The sequence below is a fragment of the Sinocyclocheilus rhinocerous genome, unplaced genomic scaffold (assembly GCF_001515625.1).
Source record: "Sinocyclocheilus rhinocerous isolate Xijiao unplaced genomic scaffold, SAMN03320098_v1.1 scaffold5091, whole genome shotgun sequence".
Taxonomy (NCBI): domain Eukaryota; kingdom Metazoa; phylum Chordata; class Actinopteri; order Cypriniformes; family Cyprinidae; genus Sinocyclocheilus; species Sinocyclocheilus rhinocerous.
Window position 1 is genome coordinate 20568 of NW_015631179.1, and position 19429 is coordinate 39996.

Consider the following 19429-nt stretch of genomic DNA (forward strand, 5'->3'; position numbering starts at 1 on the left):
AAATATTAGATACCTTAAAAAACCTGAATAAATACTAAATAAACATTTTCTAACAAAACGTGCAAAGTAACAAGTAGAAAAGAAAAATGCACAAAGAACTTGTATGGAGATTTTTCCATCTACAGATTTTTCCCTGACCTTCTTTTCTCTGTAAATTGAAGGTGCACACTATTGCTGAGAAACACAATCACTACTTAGCAGTCAGATGTCTGTATGCACAAAGGCACAGATGCATATCTTTGTAGAAGCATTTTTTACATTTGAACTAGCACCTCATGACTACACCACGTTATGTACGAGAAGCTGCAAAAGACACAGGCGCAAGTGGAATGTAAAAAACATGGTGACATAAATTTTTAAGTAAATATAATGGGCGATATATTGCGTAACTAAAAATTATTGAGGTCATGTACATATATTGTGCGATAAGTCGATATATTGATTATTGCGACAGGCCTAGCCAAGAGGGCCTTTCTAATATACTCAAGAACCTGTTCATTTCTTCAGTGCAATGTTGACTCACCTGACAATGTCCATGGCCTGGTAGATGATCTCAGATTGGTCGACAGCAATGACCTTCCTGGCTCCCGCTTTGGCGGCGAACATGGAGAGGATTCCCGTACCACATCCCACGTCAAGCACCACCTGCGGGTTAAAGGAGCAGCGCGTAACCTTTCAACGCTATGCCAGCTTGTCTGTGCCATCTTAAGCGTGCAGATGTGTAATAATGGCACCTGAGGCATTTATCATGCTGACAGGGTCTAACCCTTATTTGCTAAAGTCCACTGGCTGGACCACGATGGCCGAGATAAGCCTCTCGTCGTCTACCCCCACTTCACCTTTTTCTTTCCAGCTCAGCGCGTCACCTCGGTATCCATGCTCAACCGCGGCCGGCTAAAGCTGATCTAGCCAATGTCAGCGCAAAATTAATGGTTTGTATATGAGCTGTGGTGTATGTTATGTGTGTGCGCTGAAGCACCATTATCCTGTTATCAGCCCACTGCAGTTGACACATAAGAACCCCCCCTTAAAAAAAATACTGCAGCTTGGTATAATGTGAGTTTTTTTTTAAATCAGCCCTGTCATCGCAATCATTACTCTGTCATAGCTTTTTCTACAACACTTAGAAATGCTAAAGTGGCTGGGCTTCAGGAAGCCCATACTCACCTTGTCCTTGAAGACGTCTATGTTGTGGTACATGAAGTCTCGATAGCTCTCAGTGCGCACCTTGTCCTGTCGAAAAAAGAGACAACCAAAGTCCTAAGCAATGACACAGTGTCACCATTCTACTTTCCATTAAGAAGACAGAGCGCACCCATCCCAATGAGAGAGAAATCGCTGAACATGATCCAATCATTCAGAGCAAAAATTTTATTTTAACGCCTTATCCACAGTTAAAGCTGACAGTCAAGGAGCATGCTGGAAATCAAATTAACAATTGTTAAGCAGCATGACATAAAAATCTAATTTTTAACAGAGTCAAGATTGAATTAGAAAGCAATTCAAAGGATGTGTGACTGGTAATGATTTTTTTCTTTCTTTCTTTTCTTTTTTTTTTTTTTTTGAGGGGAGGAGGTTGCTGTTGTTGGGAGTGGAGATGAAAAATCAAATGAAACTGGCCCTGACACTTCTTGCTTTGCCAGCAGAATTTCAGCCAGAAATGGCTAATTAACCTGCCAATCAGAATAAGTACCACCCAGAACATACATGATGCTGGAAGCTATTTACAATCCAGACGAGAGCCATTACATTTATATCGGTTTAAACCAGAACATGTAAAAATAATAATTATTAAAACAATACTCTTACTCTTACATACTCTTTTTTGTATGGTTAAACATTTAGCTTAAACATTTTGAAGATTTTTTTCTGAACATTTTTCTAAACTACTGGTCAAAAGTCTGGAATAATTTTTTTATTTGATCAAAAATACAATAAAAACATAATATTGTGAAATATTATAACATTTAAAATATCTTTTTTTAAGAAAGAAAGAAAGAAAGAAAAAAGAAAGAGAGGGAGGGAGAGAGAAAGAAAGAGAGAGAGAGAGAAAGAAAGAATTTTACTCAGCAAGAATAAACAAATTAAACTGATAAAAAGTAACAGTAAAGACATTTATAATGTTACAAAAGATTTATATTTCAAATAAATGCTGTTCTTTTAACTTTCTGTTCATCAAAGTATCCTGAAATTTTTTTCATAACTGTTTCCACAAAATACATTAAGCAGCAAAAACTGTTTTCAACAATGATAAGAACCATGATTAATAATTTAGTATCAATAATAACTAATAATAATATGATATTATAATAACTGAGCACTATATCAGCATATTAGAATGATTTTTCAGAATCTCTGTTTATCCAGTAGGATCTGATTTGATTTTTATCCACACTTTTATCCATTAAAAAATGCTTTCAAATTATGGCAGAAATTCCATTAGCATTCCTGTAAGATTTGATGTTCTGAAGGGAAAACTTGAATTTTTTTTCAAATCAAACTTATTTGAGTGCACCTTCTGATGCAGACAAAAAAACAGATGATGGAAAATTTCACTTAACTTTCCTAACATGGAAAGTTTTGCATTATTCAAAGGGTTAAAGATCGCGGCATCTGACTCGTGACGGTAAATGGCATCATTTTTCGGTGGACAGTAAAAGGCGTCAGCACTTGCGTTGCACCATACAGCTCGCCTCTCCTCTGCAGAGTTTAGACTCTGACGCAAACCGTCGTTTAATGCAAGTTGGAGGAGACACCAATCACTGGCCCTCTCCAGGACGTACTGCAGTATGAGAGCTGATGATCCAAACGCTCCTCACTTGAACCTCCCTTACTGCAGTTACAGCACTCAAACAATGACATCCTAATAATAAATCTGGAAAACTGCAATGTGGGAAAAATAAATAATGGCGAATAATGAAACTATGCTGCATAGAGCCAACCATTGCATCTTTTTTTAAGGAGTTTGCACAAAGTGTGAGTTGCCTGTGACCTCCTTCCCAAACAAATAAGGCCGCAGATATATGTTAGATGGGGACAGACGTACCTTCAGCATCTCCTCATGGATGCTGTAATGCCCATAAGAGCTAAAGTAGGCCTCGTCTTCTTCTTCTCTCAACTCAGCAATGGCCCCTGAGCGTGAAGGGCCACGACTTGTGTCTGCGTTCAGCACTAAACCTTGTGCCAACAATCTGGGGCAATGCAAACACACACACACACATATATATATACAGTATATATATATATATATATTAAGACAGAGGAAGGCTTGGTCAGTCCACCAGCACACGTGCACGTGCATGTGAGTGCTCGCTCAAAATCTTAACCACTGCAGTGGAATTTTACCCCATCACTAACTTCTATTGCCCCGCCTCTTTTTTTGCACCTCTATCCACTTCAGTGATAGTCTTTTAAACCGAACTCTATGCTGCACCCTGCTGGACCCACTTATACATTACACATCTATTGGAGTTGCAGAGCTTACACTCAGAGTGGGCCATTCTTTCAAATTAGTCGCGACTGAAGGTCATTTTTCTTTTTTTTTTTTACTTTAAAAAATGCTTGTGGACAGTGCCATTATCGCAATTGCTTGGTCAGGTCAGTAATTTGGTTTGGGTTCTAACATAAAGGAAGATGTAAACTAAAGAGAGGGGGGGAAAAGTGTTGCAATGAATTTACTATGTTAAATTAACTGCCACTGATCTTGGGTTCTGGATTTTGTTCTTTTCATCAATCTTTAAATTTTGAATTGATTTTCAAGCATCTTTGTGAGACCTTTCATATACAGCTTCAGCTCTATGGACAGAATCTGTGACATACTGTAACAACAGTTGATACTGTAGTTAAATAATTCATTATAAATAATTGTTCTTCAGTTTGGAAAAACAAAGGAGAATGTGTCTGCAGTAATGCTCTCTTATCACAAGTCTGTGGGACAAGTGTATTGCATAATTTAAAAACTGAAATGTGAAATTCATATTGGTTATGCGGTATGTCACATTTCCAGTCCACAGAGCTTGCATTTAAAGTTGTATTTAATGGGATAGTTCACCTAAAAAAAAATTTTCATTTAAATCTTTCTTTCATCTGCAGAACACAAAATAATATATTTTGAAGAATATTTTGGTCAAAACAACACTGAACCCCATTATATCGTTCTGCCATACTTATGACATAATTTTCATTTTTGGATGAACTATCCCTTTAAACCGATGATCCAAACGCTCCTCACTTGAACCTCCCTTACTGCAGTTACAGCACTCAAACAATGACATCCTAATAATAAATCTGGAAAACTGCAATGTGGGAAAAATAAATAATGGCGAATAATGAAACTATGCTGCATAGAGCCAACCATTGCATCTTTTTTTAAGGAGTTTGCACAAAGTGTGAGTTGCCTGTGACCTCCTTCCCAAACAAATAAGGCCGCAGATATATGTTAGATGGGGACAGACGTACCTTCAGCATCTCCTCATGGATGCTGTAATGCCCATAAGAGCTAAAGTAGGCCTCGTCTTCTTCTTCTCTCAACTCAGCAATGGCCCCTGAGCGTGAAGGGCCACGACTTGTGTCTGCGTTCAGCACTAAACCTTGTGCCAACAATCTGGGGCAATGCAAACACACACACACACATATATATATACAGTATATATATATATATATATTAAGACAGAGGAAGGCTTGGTCAGTCCACCAGCACACGTGCACGTGCATGTGAGTGCTCGCTCAAAATCTTAACCACTGCAGTGGAATTTTACCCCATCACTAACTTCTATTGCCCCGCCTCTTTTTTTGCACCTCTATCCACTTCAGTGATAGTCTTTTAAACCGAACTCTATGCTGCACCCTGCTGGACCCACTTATACATTACACATCTATTGGAGTTGCAGAGCTTACACTCAGAGTGGGCCATTCTTTCAAATTAGTCGCGACTGAAGGTCATTTTTCTTTTTTTTTTTTACTTTAAAAAATGCTTGTGGACAGTGCCATTATCGCAATTGCTTGGTCAGGTCAGTAATTTGGTTTGGGTTCTAACATAAAGGAAGATGTAAACTAAAGAGAGGGGGGGAAAAGTGTTGCAATGAATTTACTATGTTAAATTAACTGCCACTGATCTTGGGTTCTGGATTTTGTTCTTTTCATCAATCTTTAAATTTTGAATTGATTTTCAAGCATCTTTGTGAGACCTTTCATATACAGCTTCAGCTCTATGGACAGAATCTGTGACATACTGTAACAACAGTTGATACTGTAGTTAAATAATTCATTATAAATAATTGTTCTTCAGTTTGGAAAAACAAAGGAGAATGTGTCTGCAGTAATGCTCTCTTATCACAAGTCTGTGGGACAAGTGTATTGCATAATTTAAAAACTGAAATGTGAAATTCATATTGGTTATGCGGTATGTCACATTTCCAGTCCACAGAGCTTGCATTTAAAGTTGTATTTAATGGGATAGTTCACCTAAAAAAAAATTTTCATTTAAATCTTTCTTTCATCTGCAGAACACAAAATAATATATTTTGAAGAATATTTTGGTCAAAACAACACTGAACCCCATTATATCATTCTGCCATACTTATGACATAATTTTCATTTTTGGATGAACTATCCCTTTAAACCATTCTTCCTTTCTTTTTTTTCAAATTCAAATTCCTTTAAAGGGGTAATCCACTGTTGGCAAGATGGGGTTTTAATAAAAACTCTCTGTCTATGCAGGAAAATATTTTTTTTAAACCTATGCTGACTAAAGAAACCTATGCTGACTAAACCTATGACTAAAGTAAACAGAAAAAAGTGCTGTGGCAAAAAAAAGGAAAACTTCAACACCCATAATGCATTGGGTTCAATCTGACTATCTGTGAGCAGGAATACAAAGATGCATAAATACAATCTGAAGTTTTCACAAATGCCCTGGAACTGTCAAAAGTCCGCTGGATGACGTGTTTTTGAATTTAATACTAACAGGTAGGGCATGTTTAAGATGGCATAAGCAACACTGTGTTTCATAAAGAATAAATAACTAGAGCATAAGCAATCAAACTAAAGATGAGCAAATTGAACAAAAGAGACGACAGTTGCATAAATATTATTTGTTGAATAACACTTATTTTGTTTATACTTTGAGAAAAAGCACTGAAATCTGAACCACAGTGATGCAGTGCATATCGAAGAGTGAGGCTGATGTTATACTGACTTGAGTTTGTGCAGATCGTCCATGGCCCGGGCCAGGGCTTCCTCAGCTCTCTGAGCTCTGTCTTCAGCCTGTCTGGCTCTCTGAAGCAGAAGAGGCACCTGATCACCAGCCGCGGGGCTCAACGTCACATCTGCAGCTTCGATCAACTCTTCAACATCTGACAAAATGTAAGCCAGTAGCACAAATGTGTTTCAAACACGTATGAAATATTCCCATTTACACATATGTTGCCATACCCTACAATTCAAAAGTTCTTAAGTTAGTAAGAGGATTCTTTTTTCACAAAGAATGAATTTATAATTCATCAAAAGTGACAGTAAAGACATTTATAATGTTACAAAAGATTTTGATTTCAAATAAATCCTGTTCTTGTGAACGTTCTTTTCATCACAGAATCCTAAAATAAAAACAACTGTTTTCATAAAACAATTTAGCAGCACAAAGTTGATCATAACAAGAAATGTTTCTTGAGCAGCAAATCATTTCAGAATGATTTCTGAAGGATCATGTGACACTGAAGACTTAAGTAATGGCTGGTATATTAATATAGTAAACTATATTATCACCCAGCAATATACTGAAAGATGGCTATATAGTACATCCTACTTTACCTGCATATGTAAAGCAATATATACTATATAGCAAATCTTGGCTGTGTGAATCTTTATATCGTTGCAAAATATAAACTGAAATATCGCACAGCTCTATAGTACATATTAAAGTTGGATATATATTATATTATTATATAAAAACTATATATTACATTTTAAAATAGAAAAAAGCAGAAATTTGTCACAATAAATGAGACCAAAAAAAAACAATAATTCTCATACCTATCTGCAGTAATGGGTCATCTGGTAAAGCTGGTTTCATATATTGATCACTGTCCCATGGCAATGGACCATTTGAAGCAAGTTCCAAACTCTCTGCAGAACATTTCTACAAAACACACACAGCTTATTCAGGCGTCAAGTCATCATATCGCAAATATACACTTGAACTGTGTGTGTTAAAAGATACTTACTGTAGTTCTAATGTAGTTTATCATCTTTATGTAGCCATAGTCATCAAGCCCTAGTGAGGAATTAAATCAGATCTATATTTAGAGACATCAGGCATCACTCAGCACACTGAGCAGTCCTTGGTTTGTAAAACTTACTGTGTTTTTGGACAAGATCTGGAATATCCACACCATGATCTGTCTTACAGTGTTGTACTGTTTCAGACACAGAGGTGAAAGTCCTGTTTAAAGTGAGACATACTTGAGTACAAAATAAACCATAGGCCCATCTTTAGTAGATAAGTTTTGAATGTCTTGAATTGTAAAACACACACACACACACATAAAGCACAAAAGCCATAATCAGTTATGCTACTTTTAAATAAATAAATATTCAAAGTGTTCAGGTTATTATTGCAAATTAAACATTTACAATAGTTCAAGTTTAAAATTACTAAAACATTTATGTCAATAGAAATAAAACTGAAAAAAAAAAAACTTAACTAAATACTGAAATAACCAAACTAAAATTAGAAATATTACACTTGCAACTAACAGAAATACGTTGAAGCACTGAAATTACTAACTGGAAATTAAAACTAAATCTGAAATAAAAATACATTCAACTTCAAAAAGGAAAAAAAGCACTAATAGCATAACAAACTTACTAAATATTAAACAAAACTTAAATTGAAAACTAAAAATACAACAACAACAAAAAAGCTAATCCAAAACATGAAAGTATATAAACTAAAATAATATTGGTTCACATGTCTATCCTCCTGACATCCATGAGTTCAAAAAGAGTTTGTATTTGTGTTGTATTTCTTCTTCTAGTTTCTCCTCACTATTGTCACATTTAATCTATCTTAAATTGAAATATTAAAATGTTTATCTTTTGGTTTATAGGCTACATCTAACATTACACTAATAGTGAGTAGAAAAGAAAAAAAAAGTAAATATTTTAAGACATTTTAATCATTTCTTCTGACTATATAAAAGCAAATTATTTACATTTGGAAATAACATGCTACATTTTCTCACACAGTATAAATGGCTAACATGTAAATATAGATCTGTCTATTATCATATTTGGCGGTTTCTGACAATAAAACGTTTGAAACAAACATGAGCAGATCACAATCCACAAAACTGTCTCCAGTCTTTCCGTTTTCTTTTTGGAAGCATCATCATGAATGGTTTGCACTGAATGTTACCTGCTGTCACAGAGTAAACACGGGACTGTTATGCATTCAGATCCCTCCTCCATTGACTGCCATTGTTCTTCATCACTGTCGGACAGCTCGGGTACATCATCACACACCTCACAGTCATCATCACCTGCATCACAAGATACAGTTACAGAAGCCATAACAATTAAACACCTTCTAAACAACCGGTGAGAACTACTGACATAATTAACTGTACAGGAGTTCACCGTTAATTACACCATTTGAAAATGCCGAACTGCAGTACATTTTCTCTATGTTTAAGATGCACTATTCAAACCGTTACAGTAACGCAGTTCAAATGAGTTAAAACAAATGTGTACATCATATTTCATACATTCACGTGTACCTGTGTACGCTGCCATGTTGTAGTCGCTTGTTGTTGGGAGTTTTCTCATCCGGGTCATTCTTATTTGGTGCACTTCCCTTCTGTCGCCATGTGAGGCCGCTGTTTCTTTATTAATCGTAGTAACCGTAAGCCTTGAGCTGTCAAATAGCCTACCTCAGTGTATCTTTCTGTATCCTTTGTGCATATTTGTATCTGTGTATCTTTGTTAGTAACAAAGCATCAAAAAGTCATTTATGCAGGTACAACCCATTATCTTCTTTATGTTTTGTAGTTTTATAATAACACACTACCTACAGTCAAAGCGTTGGACTCCCCTTGACTTCACATTGTACAGTTATTGTAAGGCTTACAATAATACTATATTTATATAGTATGGCTAGTGTGTAAATTAGTATTGTCAGTTTTTGTGTGGAATTTCTCTAATTGAATTTTTAATGGATAAGTTATGCAAGCACACATGAACTCTTTCAATGCTGGTTAAAGAATTACGAAATCACAAAAGTTGGATCATAACATATCAGCTGCCAAGTTCAAAAATTAATATTCTGAATGCAGATGAACAGTATAGCTGCTGAACTGTTTCTGTGCTATGATGTGTCATACTGTTTAATACTGCAAATAAATGCTTTTGTCTTTCAGATGTGACTAAAGAGGTGACTGTTTTAATCCATTTTTCAGACATTACATACAAAATAATTTAATTATATACACACAATAGTTGTGTTCAAGGATGGATATAATTAATTTTTTCCTGAGCAATGTAAAATTACATAACAAAAAAGAAAAAGCACCAGAACCCCAAATGAAGCACACAGAAACATAGCACTAAGTCGTGGCCTAATGGTTAGAGAGTCGGACTCGTAACCCAAAGGTTACGGGTTCGAGTCTCGCACCAGCAGGGATTGTAGGTGGGAGGACTGAATGTACAGCGCTCTCTTCCACCTTCAATACCACGACTGAGGTGCCCTTGAGCAAGGCACTGAACCCCCAACTGCTCCCCGGGTGCTGCAGCAAAAATTGCTGCCCACTGCTCCGGGTGTGTGTGTTCACTGCTGTGTGTGTGCACTTTGGATGGGATGAATGCAGAGCACTAATATCTTGTTTTCGAGAATTTCCACTTTCTCCTCTCCATCTTTCAGTGTGTTCACAACCATAGCTCTGGCCACTGCTGTGATGGGAATAGACATTGTAGGGAAAACAGAGGAGAATGCACCAAGAAATTTCTGGGCCACCCACTCAGCCGGCCTGCTCTCCTCTCTGTCCACTAAGAGCACCCTAGAAGAAAAAAAACAATCATATATGAACTACAGAACAAATGATGATTTAAAATAAGGCAGACATGCACAACATACACAAAGATGTATGACCTCAAACTATACTTCAGAGAAACTGCAACAGATTTTATTTAAGAAAAATAAAGCAGCGGGACTCACGCTGGTCGATAAATGGAGAAACGCTCAAACAGGTCTTCAATTTCTGCTTCAACCTGTCCCTGTAAATACAGCAGTGTTGGAATGGACAAGGATTGGCTTGAATTACATCAAAATACAAGCTTGTCCTTCCATGCACTGTTAATCAATTAAGTGATATCATTTTAACAAGGCACAGGGTTTATAATACCTTTGTTTTCAGATAGAGAAAGCTGCTGGTTTTGTCTGCACCTTTGGAGGATTCGAGATGAAAATGTGAGCAACCTCCTGCTTTGGCAAGTTCTGCAGACTTGAGTACGTAGTCATGATCCACCCGCACAAACCCTTCCTGTAGCCCATACAAAATGTATGCACAAAAAGTTGTTTTTTAGTATGCAATTACGAAACTTTACCACAGGAAATAAACATGAAATGTAAACTTGTACAAAGGGTTCTCCACAAATGCATCATTAGTTATCAAAAACATAAAGTGATTTTCTTGTTCATCAGCTGCTAAAGTGTTCTTAAATGCATTGCTAATTTGAGTTTTAGTTAGCATTTATTTTATGTCTCATCATGAAAAACATATTTTTTATTATACAAATAATATTATACAAACATTTTCTTACATTTATAAATGTATTGAGTTGAAAAAAATATAGCCTAAACTCCTAACTAAGGATCAGGAGAAAATCCTTCATGCATTTATACAGTTCACAAAATGATCACATCTGAACATACAGCTCCTGCTTTGGCTTTGGTTGTTCCTAGACAGCAGTATCCAACATCATGGCCCTGAAAAGCCTCGGTGTACTCAAGAGAACAAGAGGGACAATAAGTCAGAATAAAATCCTTGATAACGTTAAAAAAAAGTGTAAGTTGAATTGCATTAAACAACAAAATATCAAGCCACCTAGCATGTGCAAACACATGATGCTAGATTTAGATTTATATGAGCCAGTTACTGCTTGTGCTGTCTTTCTTTAAAGGGATAGTTCACCTAAAAATTAAAATTCAGTCTATGTGAGTCATAATGGTTAGGGTCAACTCTTTGGCTACTAAAACTCTTGAAAATATATTCTTTCGTGTTTAGCAGAAAAAAAAGAAATGTATACAGGTTTGAGACAACTTCAGGGTGAGTAAATGATGACTGAATTTTTGGGTGAACTATCCATTTGCACTTGAATAAGTGTCCAAACACGTACATAAACGCACATTACCAGATTTTCATAGGCTTTATCCTCAAAGGTTAACTGCCTTCGTCCAATGAGAGTGATGCTGGAGAAGATGTTTCGCTCCACTATTTCCTTCAGTAGCGCCTTTCCAGAATTTGCACAGGTGTACTATAATAAACAGGTGTATTATTAGTAATAACTGCTTCAAGTCAAGAGTTGTTCCTCAAAGCTGCGCTCGGCGGCTCAAAGCTCACTTAACCGCAGTCAAATCTCAGCACGATTGTCTTACTGGTAATATTTGTACACTAAATATAGGTCTATAATTGTTAATGCCAATATCTACCTGACATACTAATGTAAAGCCGCACCAGAAAACTATCTTTAAACATCCTTATACAACCTATGGGATTTGTCCATGCTGAGCAATGCTGAGAAAAGTATCAAGTATCACGTGACAATACGGTCGGTTCCAGCAAGGGTGCTGCTGAGAAATATTAATAGCAACTTTACTGAATTGAATTATTAATTACATCCAGTCACGTCCACTTGACAGCATATTTCACGCATACATTTTTTCCCTATTTTTATGTTCTTTTTTTTTTTTTTTTCAAATGGTCTAACCTGTTTTTCTCAGTATTTGATGATGTTATTTATCTAAATACAATCAAGAGGGAAAATTGCCATTCTCGTGAGGTGTGGTCGTTCATACTATGAGCAAGAATCAAAAAGATCATGTACTGCAGAAAAAAAAATACTGTCAGCACAAGCAGGACAAAGCAAGTAATAGAAGTGACAATGTATAGTGGTCCGTACTTCACCTTGGGATCTCGTCAATCTCTGAATTCTCAAGATAGTATAAAACAGCGGCGAGCGCCACAACAAAAACAGTGAAGAAGCTTAAGGTTTTACCCCAGTTACTCTCAAATATATTCATGCCAAGCTCGATAAACAGACGACTTTGGTAGTTAATACGCTGGAGCTTCTTCCTGTTATAGCGTCCGGTGTTTCACACTGCGCTTGCGCATAACGTATACATATGCAGCAACATTACAGCTGTTTGGAAAAGCATATGCACGAGCACGATTGCATTTGGTTTTACTGGCACTTGAATACTTCAGAACGTGAAAATCATGACTTTACATACTAAAGTACTGTGGCAGAGCAAATGAACACCTCTCAATAACAAAGCTGTGCTCAGAGTGCTGCTTATGTGGTGGTGGTGCAGGTTTGTGTCTGTTTCTGACTCTGAGCTCATTCTTTTGAGTTTCTCTATGCATAATTTCATAGATATGTGGCTATACTTAACCACTGGTTCGCCTTACCTCACCACTGGTCACCTTACACGTTTACACTTTCTGTAGTTAAATGGCATGGTTTGATATGATAGTGTTCAGTAAATGTTATCTAAGTAAATGTTAAACTTTTGAAATTCAGAAAATAAAAAGAACAACATATCGATGAATCAATACATTTCTTAACCACATATTTTTTGAATAAAACAGCAAGAGGATAAACAGTAAAGCCATTCCCCCCCCCTAAATTTTTTCCTATATATCAAAGGTGACAATATTCCTGGAGGACACTGTATACAATTATGTCACTGATCCAGTTATGCTAATAATTGCATAAATGATTTATTTTAATGCTCTTACTTCTGTAAACAGGTTTTGGTTTTTTTACGAATGTAAAGTAACACATTATCAAAAAAAATTGTTTAAAAAAAATTTAAAAAGAAACAACTGAACATTCACAGTTGTCTACAAACCAAAGAAAATAAAATAATGGAAAAGAGCATCCAGCCATTCAAAGCCCCACTCAATGAGGTATTATGTTACGTTAGAGTAGCTATATAAAATCTTTACACTTTACAGTGTTTACAGTCTTTGAATGTAGCAACTACAACAATAATGACCATGTAAACTATATTGCTGCCCAGCTCTAATCTGCTAAATGCAACTTTAAGGCATAAAAATATAAGATATCATCATGACTTTCTGTAAAGCTGCTTTAAAAATGTATTGTAAAAAAACATACAAATAAAATTGACTTGGTGTGACAACGTGGACAACAAAAGTGCATAATTATGTGATACATAACCTTATAATTTCTAGGCACAAGAATATCATCAACACAATGGCTTCTTAAAGAAATGTAACCTCTTTTAAGTGTAAATAGCAGGTGAGATGATTACTGGGGGAGAGTTTTGGTCTTTATCACCTTTACTAAACAGACAAAAATATAGATATAGTTTCTCAGTGAAAGACTGACCCGTGAAAGAGCAGATATGAGATCTGGACTCCACATCATAGAAGGAGACCAGACCCTCCTCATAATCCACAAAAAACCCCACCTTCTTCGGCTTCGCTCTCAGAGACAGAGAGACAGATGGGCCAGCACAAGCCCAATATTCATTCCCATTCCTCAGTGCCACAGTCCAGAATCCATTCTGAGGACACATTGTGATCAGTCCCTTCCTGTTAATAGATTCTCTGGCCACTCCTAAATTCCAGACAGTCTTTCCCTTCACTTGAACCTCAAAATAAAATCTCCCAGAGGAGAATCCCTCTTTTCCCAGGATACCAGGATAGTGATCAAACCTCTCCGGGTTGTTTGGGAGCTTCTGTTTAATGTCTCCATGTCTCACTTGTTTCCCATCATCAGACAGGATGAGATATGGATGAGCTGTATCAGGATCCAGAGTCACATCCACTGAGAGAGAGAGAGATCAGAGCATATGAATCTTGACAGTACAAAGATTTAGATAAAGTGTTAAATGTTTAAAAAAAAAACTAGTTGGTACAAGTGATTATATGTTCAGCTGTGATCTCTGAATTTTACCTGTAAAATGCTGCATCACCCTCAACACTGTGGAGGCAAATAATAATAAAACATCAACAAGTGTGGACAAACCAACATCCATGATGCTATTTTGTTGTCATATAAGTCATTAATACTTTTATTTAGCAAGGGAAAAAAAATTGAATCCTGAGAAAAAAAGAAGTAAAACTGTTTTCAACATTGATAATGATTAGAAATGTTTCTTGAGCACCAAAACAGCATATAAGAATGATGAGATATTATATTATACAGTGAATTATGAAGGATCATGTTTCTCTGAAGACTGGAGTAATGGCTGCTGAAAATTCAGCTTTGTCACAGGAATAAATTAAATATATCAAACCAGAAAGTAGTCATTTTAAATTAGAATAATTCACAATAATATGTTTAACTGTATTGATGATTTGTTGTTGCATCCTTGGTGAGCATTTGTCACCTTCTTCAGCCACAATATTTCCCTAGATAAAGCATGACTGCTGTCAAAAGAAATTGTGTGTGCTGTATTTCTATTGACCTACCAGATTCATTGAGTTTCTCGTCTAGAGTTTCCTGCAGTTGAGTCAGAGCTCTCCTCAGAGTCTCCACACTCACATCAGTGTTCATACTGATCTCAGGCCAGTTCCTGGTGTGTGGAGGACTGCACAGGGATGGATCAATCTACAGCAGGAGAGAGGAGAAGTCCCTCAGCATGAGGAGTGTGAGTGTTGTCCTGTGATGTGAGATAGAGAGACACTGACCTGTAGGAGGTGCAGGTGATCCTCAGTGTGTAAGAGATGCTCCAGCTCAGTGTTTCTCATCTTGAGCTCAGAGAGTTCCTGCTGCAGCTCTTGAATAAGTGTTTCCTCCTGTGTCTCTGCTGCTCTCTGCTTCTCCTCCATCATCTCCAGCAGCTCAGCCTGACATCTCTCAATGGAGCGGATCAGATCGCTGAAGAGCTCAACACTGGCTGCTTTCTCCTGCTCAGTGCTTTTCTGCAAAATAATCAGATTTATTTTTTAAGGCAAATCTAAACATTACCCATTAAATATAATCAACATCCTCTCACTTTTCTGAGTTCTGCTGAGTGTTTGATGTCTTGAATCTTCTTGATTCTGTCCCGGATCATCTGCTGCACGTCTTTCTTTGTCTTCATCATACGAGTCTATAGACAAACGGGAACACCCAGACACATTTAATTACTTGCTAGATATTTTAAATCAGATTATTAAAGTATTTTTAATGTTGTTAGTAACTCATGCCTTTTTCTCTTTACTCTCCTCCTCTAGATGAACAGTGTTGTGAGTCTTGTGGTCTCCATCAGTGCAAAACACACACACATACGTCTGATCATCTCTACAGAACAGCTCTAGAGGTCTCTCGTGTTTCTGGCATATATAGTCCTTTATATTCTCCACAGGGTCCATCAGTTTGTGTTTGTTTAAATGCAGTTTCTGATGAGGCTCCAGGTGAGTTTCACAGTAAGAGGTCTGACACACCAGACAGGACTTCAGGGCTTTCATCTTTGTTTCTTCACAGACATCACAGAGAACTTCAGATTTTCTGAGGCCAAAATATTGCACAAACTGGATCGTGTTGTCAGATCTTTTACTGTATTTCCGTTTACACACTAAGCAGCTGCAATGCTGACTTTCTTTCAGGCATTTGTCAGTGGAGACTGGATCCGTCAACACTTCCAGATCCACAGAACTTGGAGACTCCTCGTCTACAGCACCACTGGAGGATGTCAGAGCTGAAATGTGGATTATATAATTAAAATATATTTGTTATAATACTGAATATACAAGAAATGTTATTAAGAAAGAAAGGTTAGATTAGTATTAGAGTACTACATTTGATATCACAGTTCTATCATATTATATCACTAATTCATTCTACGGGTTCCTGACTTGGAGGTTCATCCAGACTCCATCTCCTGGTCTTTCCTGGTTTTGGTGATGTTGGTAAATACCCTGCCATTGCTCTTCTCTTTCTAAAAAAAAAAGAAAAAGTCACAGCACATATCTCATTTCCCAGCATGAAACTTGCAGTGTCAAAATCTGAAGCCATCTGTCTGCTCCTTAGCCTTAAGATTTCTGCATTGTTTTGCATCAAATGGCAAAAGTTTTACATTTAAATGTAAAATATTTGGTTTATTAAAGTCCTCAAGTTGTTCGGTCAAATCAGTGCAATTGAGTTTGCAGACTAACAGGTCTGACTTGTCCGGATCACTTCTTTCTTTAGAGTTCTCATAATCCGAAGTGCCGGATTTCTTTGTATGCCTTGTGGTATGCTTTTGTGTAATGTTTAAAAAGCAAGATCAGTCAGACATGTTTAATGAAACTCTGTTTTCATCACGTACCTGTCAGGCACTATCAGCTGTGCTCACTTTTACTGTCCGAAATCATCTCGTTTCAAAAGACCCTCCAGGTTGTTGTATCAGTTTAGTTTCACTTTGAAAACTCTCAGTCACCTGCAGAAATATCATAACTCCTCCTATATTTTCTCATGGATATGGAATCGATGTTAAAATGTTGTTAAAAGAATGTAAAGTGTCGATTATACTATAATTACTATTTATTGAAAAATTAGATAAAAATACATAAATCTTACACATTAAGTTAATATATCAGTAAATAAAATCAAAAATGTACAGTCCAAGAACTGAAGGCGCATGACATCTATTATTGTTTTTTTTTGTTTTTTTTGTTTTTTAGTGAAATCTTTATGGCAAATTATTATTTTATATTTTTCATTTCACATATTAATCTCATATTTTCATGTTTATATTCCATATCTCACAATTGCAAATTTATTTCTCATTTGACTTTATAGCTCACAATGTGACTGTTTCTTATTTTAAACTTTATTACACAATTTTTTACTTTTTTTTTTTTCTTTCACTTTGAGACTGAATAGAGAGAGAGAGAGAGAGAGACAGAGAGAGAGAGAGAGAGAGAGAGAGATTATTAGAGTTATTTTTCTGGCCTAGATTAACAAAGTAGTTTTGCTCCACATGAAGTGTTGCCCCATGATTTTGAGATCATATGACCAGCCATTTATGTTTTTGGAATAAAGGAATGCTGCAAATAGGCCATTTCTACAATGGCGTCTGTAACCAAAAACGCTTCTGTGTGATGCCCTATTCTCACCAGTAGGTGCCAGTATAAATCCAAGATCACTGTCTCTGAACTCGGTTTTCGGGGCTCCTGCATGCAGAAGATGCCACTATTCCAATACTGCTGGTTTTGATAGTGAAATACATTCAGTAATGGTTACCTCCTTCTGTTTATTGTTTTGTTTGTGCTTCATTTCTGTAAAGCTGTGGAAACGCTTTCATACCAGAAAGTGCAATTCACACATGAACACATGTTCTAATATCACTAGAGAGTCTTCAAGTCTTCAAATGGAGCAAAACTGCACCATACTGTATCATTAAACATATCAAAATTGTGAATGAAACCATTTTCCTCTACAGCCGATGAGGCCACACCATATGCTCCGATCCTTTAAAGCAGATTTTATTGTCCAACTGTTTAAATTCCACCTCTTGTTCAAACGCTTGTTGGACGCTAGTATGAATAGACCCATATGTCAGCTGACAATCCTCTTTCAGATGCTACTGAACAAATGCAGTGGAGATTTATAGAAGGCTATTGATATCAGCTTTCATTATTCCTTCTTTAAAATGATTAGGGAAACAGAAAAAAAGCTCTTTCTTAAAGACAGAAGAATATTTTCGCATAAGCTTGTCAAGTCTAATAAACCATATTTTAATATATGCAGCCATAGAGTTCATTCTTCAACTGTTCTTGCAGAATTAAATGACTGTAAAGCACAAGTAAGGAAGTGTTATTCAGAAAGCAACGCACAGTGCATCTGGATCTGCCATGCAATGAATGAATTTTCCCTGCTGGTTTTTTAACTTTAAGCCTCCCTCTGAAAAGCTGCTCTTTTTCTATTATTGAGCTTAAACCAATCTCTTCGAGGAGAGGGAAGAATGACAAAATGCATCATGAATGAATCCACATCCCCCTCGCAACTTAAGACAAAAGCCTTCGATCTTGCTGTCCTGTCGGTAACAGGGCGACCGCGGTGAGCTCTGGAGATGCCGGCGGAGTATAGTCTGTTAATTACCACTGAGTGGAATCATAATGGCCTCCTATTGTCCCGTCTTAGTGGGGGTTATGGCAGCCTGCGGAGGAGAGATGGCTTTGTGTAGGCCGCTGTCATACACACATGTTGAGTCATTGTGGTCTGACTTCGATCGGATGAACGTATGTAGGAAATGTGATTGAGGCCATGCTGAGGTTCAGGGGAGGGTTGTTATTCACAGTGTCATTAAAAACACTTTTTAAAGGCATACTGTTAAATGTCAAAACAGCTTGATATGTGGACTTGAATTCTTGAAGTCATACATTTGACTTGTAATTCTAACTCAGCAAAACCAGATCTTTAACTACACTTCACAATCAATAACTCTAAGAAACAGAAGGCTACAGATAAACACTAGCTAGTGGTAACTGTTAAGTGTAGGTAAGTGTATTAAACGTTTTAATATTTTTGATTGACGACTTTCTTTACAGGTGGCACATTCGGAAAGGTTATATGAAGTCACTAGTGCCAACCATATTTACAAATAAGTAAGTACGTAAGTAAGTAAATAATGAATTAATTAATTAATAAGACTGTTAAACAAAAAAAATGAATGAATGAATGAATAATGAATGATGGAAGGAAGGAATAGGACTAAACAAACAAACAAACAAGTAAATGAATGAATGAATAAAAGAATGAATGAATGAATAAGACTGTTCAACAAACAAACGAATGAACGAACGAATGAATTAATTAATTAATAAATAAATGGAAAAGTAAGCTTATTGATTTAAAATGTTTTGATGTTGACCATTTTTAAAAAACTAGAATTTAAATTCATTTTTTAATTTTAAAAACTAAAATTAAATTAAAATTAAATTTCAAATTTTTAAAAACTAGAATTTAAACAAAAAAAATTTTAATCACAACAAAATTTTGAATGTCTATTATACAGTGGGTTCCAAATAAATAAATGAACAACTTAAATAAATAAATATAATGGAAAACTAGGTCTATATGTCAATTTTGGCATGCTTTGTTGTTAAAGAAATATATATTTTTTTTAATAAATTGTAATTTAAATGTATGTAAAATGTGTTATACTGTGGGTTCTAAAAGTTGATGATCATGAGTAAAAATGCAAACATTTATTAATTAT

General features: G+C 36.2%; 3 protein-coding genes and 1 long non-coding RNA gene across 4 annotated transcripts in view; all 4 read right to left on the reverse strand.

Annotated features, from left to right (window-relative positions):
- Window positions 1-8842, reverse strand: part of LOC107741640 (protein arginine N-methyltransferase 3-like) — a gene marked incomplete at its 3' end in the record, with an annotated part of 13847 nt that extends 5005 nt beyond the window's left edge. The window contains exons 1-9 of the mRNA XM_016554396.1: window positions 8775-8842; window positions 8414-8537; window positions 7356-7438; window positions 7221-7270; window positions 7030-7135; window positions 6197-6353; window positions 4459-4603; window positions 1168-1233; window positions 524-645 (exon numbers count right to left, since the gene is read on the reverse strand). Coding sequence (XP_016409882.1) covers window positions 524-645; window positions 1168-1233; window positions 4459-4603; window positions 6197-6353; window positions 7030-7135; window positions 7221-7270; window positions 7356-7438; window positions 8414-8537; window positions 8775-8832 — 911 coding nt within the window. The remainder of the gene's footprint in view (window positions 1-523; window positions 646-1167; window positions 1234-4458; window positions 4604-6196; window positions 6354-7029; window positions 7136-7220; window positions 7271-7355; window positions 7439-8413; window positions 8538-8774) is intronic.
- A 757-nt stretch (window positions 8843-9599) lies between these two features.
- On the reverse strand, window positions 9600-11747 carry LOC107741642 (oxidoreductase HTATIP2-like). The gene is made up of 7 exons (XM_016554397.1): window positions 11727-11747; window positions 11404-11526; window positions 10925-10996; window positions 10395-10532; window positions 10208-10266; window positions 9866-10049; window positions 9600-9611 (listed from the first exon to the last, which is right to left on the reverse strand). The coding sequence occupies exons 1-7, from the start codon at window positions 11745-11747 to the stop codon at window positions 9600-9602; spliced, it is 609 nt and encodes a 202-aa protein (XP_016409883.1).
- A 1672-nt stretch (window positions 11748-13419) lies between these two features.
- Window positions 13420-15776, reverse strand: LOC107741643 (zinc finger protein RFP-like; the record flags this gene model as incomplete). The annotated part of the gene is made up of 6 exons (XM_016554398.1): window positions 13420-14067; window positions 14197-14223; window positions 14715-14853; window positions 14934-15167; window positions 15242-15337; window positions 15435-15776. Coding segments are annotated over 6 exons (1386 nt in total), but the record flags the coding sequence as incomplete, so codon positions are not given.
- Window positions 15777-15780: 4 nt separating this feature from the next.
- Window positions 15781-16615, reverse strand: LOC107741646 (uncharacterized). Its single transcript, XR_001640219.1, has 3 exons — window positions 16535-16615; window positions 16083-16165; window positions 15781-15925 (listed from the first exon to the last, which is right to left on the reverse strand). It is a non-coding gene; the product is annotated as an uncharacterized LOC107741646 (long non-coding RNA).
- Between the last annotated feature and the right edge of the window lie 2814 nt (window positions 16616-19429).

Excerpts from the sequence above, each read along its gene's own strand:
- LOC107741642 (XM_016554397.1), bottom strand. The coding sequence starts at position 11,747 with ATGTTTAAAGATAGTTTTCTG. Across the intron at positions 10,997-11,403 it reads ATAAAGCCTATGAAAATCTG|TACACCGAGGCTTTTCAGGG; the intron begins GTAATGTGCGTT and ends TGTTCTCTTGAG. Across the intron at positions 10,533-10,924 it reads CCAAAGCCAAAGCAGGAGCT|GAAGGGTTTGTGCGGGTGGA; the intron begins GTATGTTCAGAT and ends TATGGGCTACAG.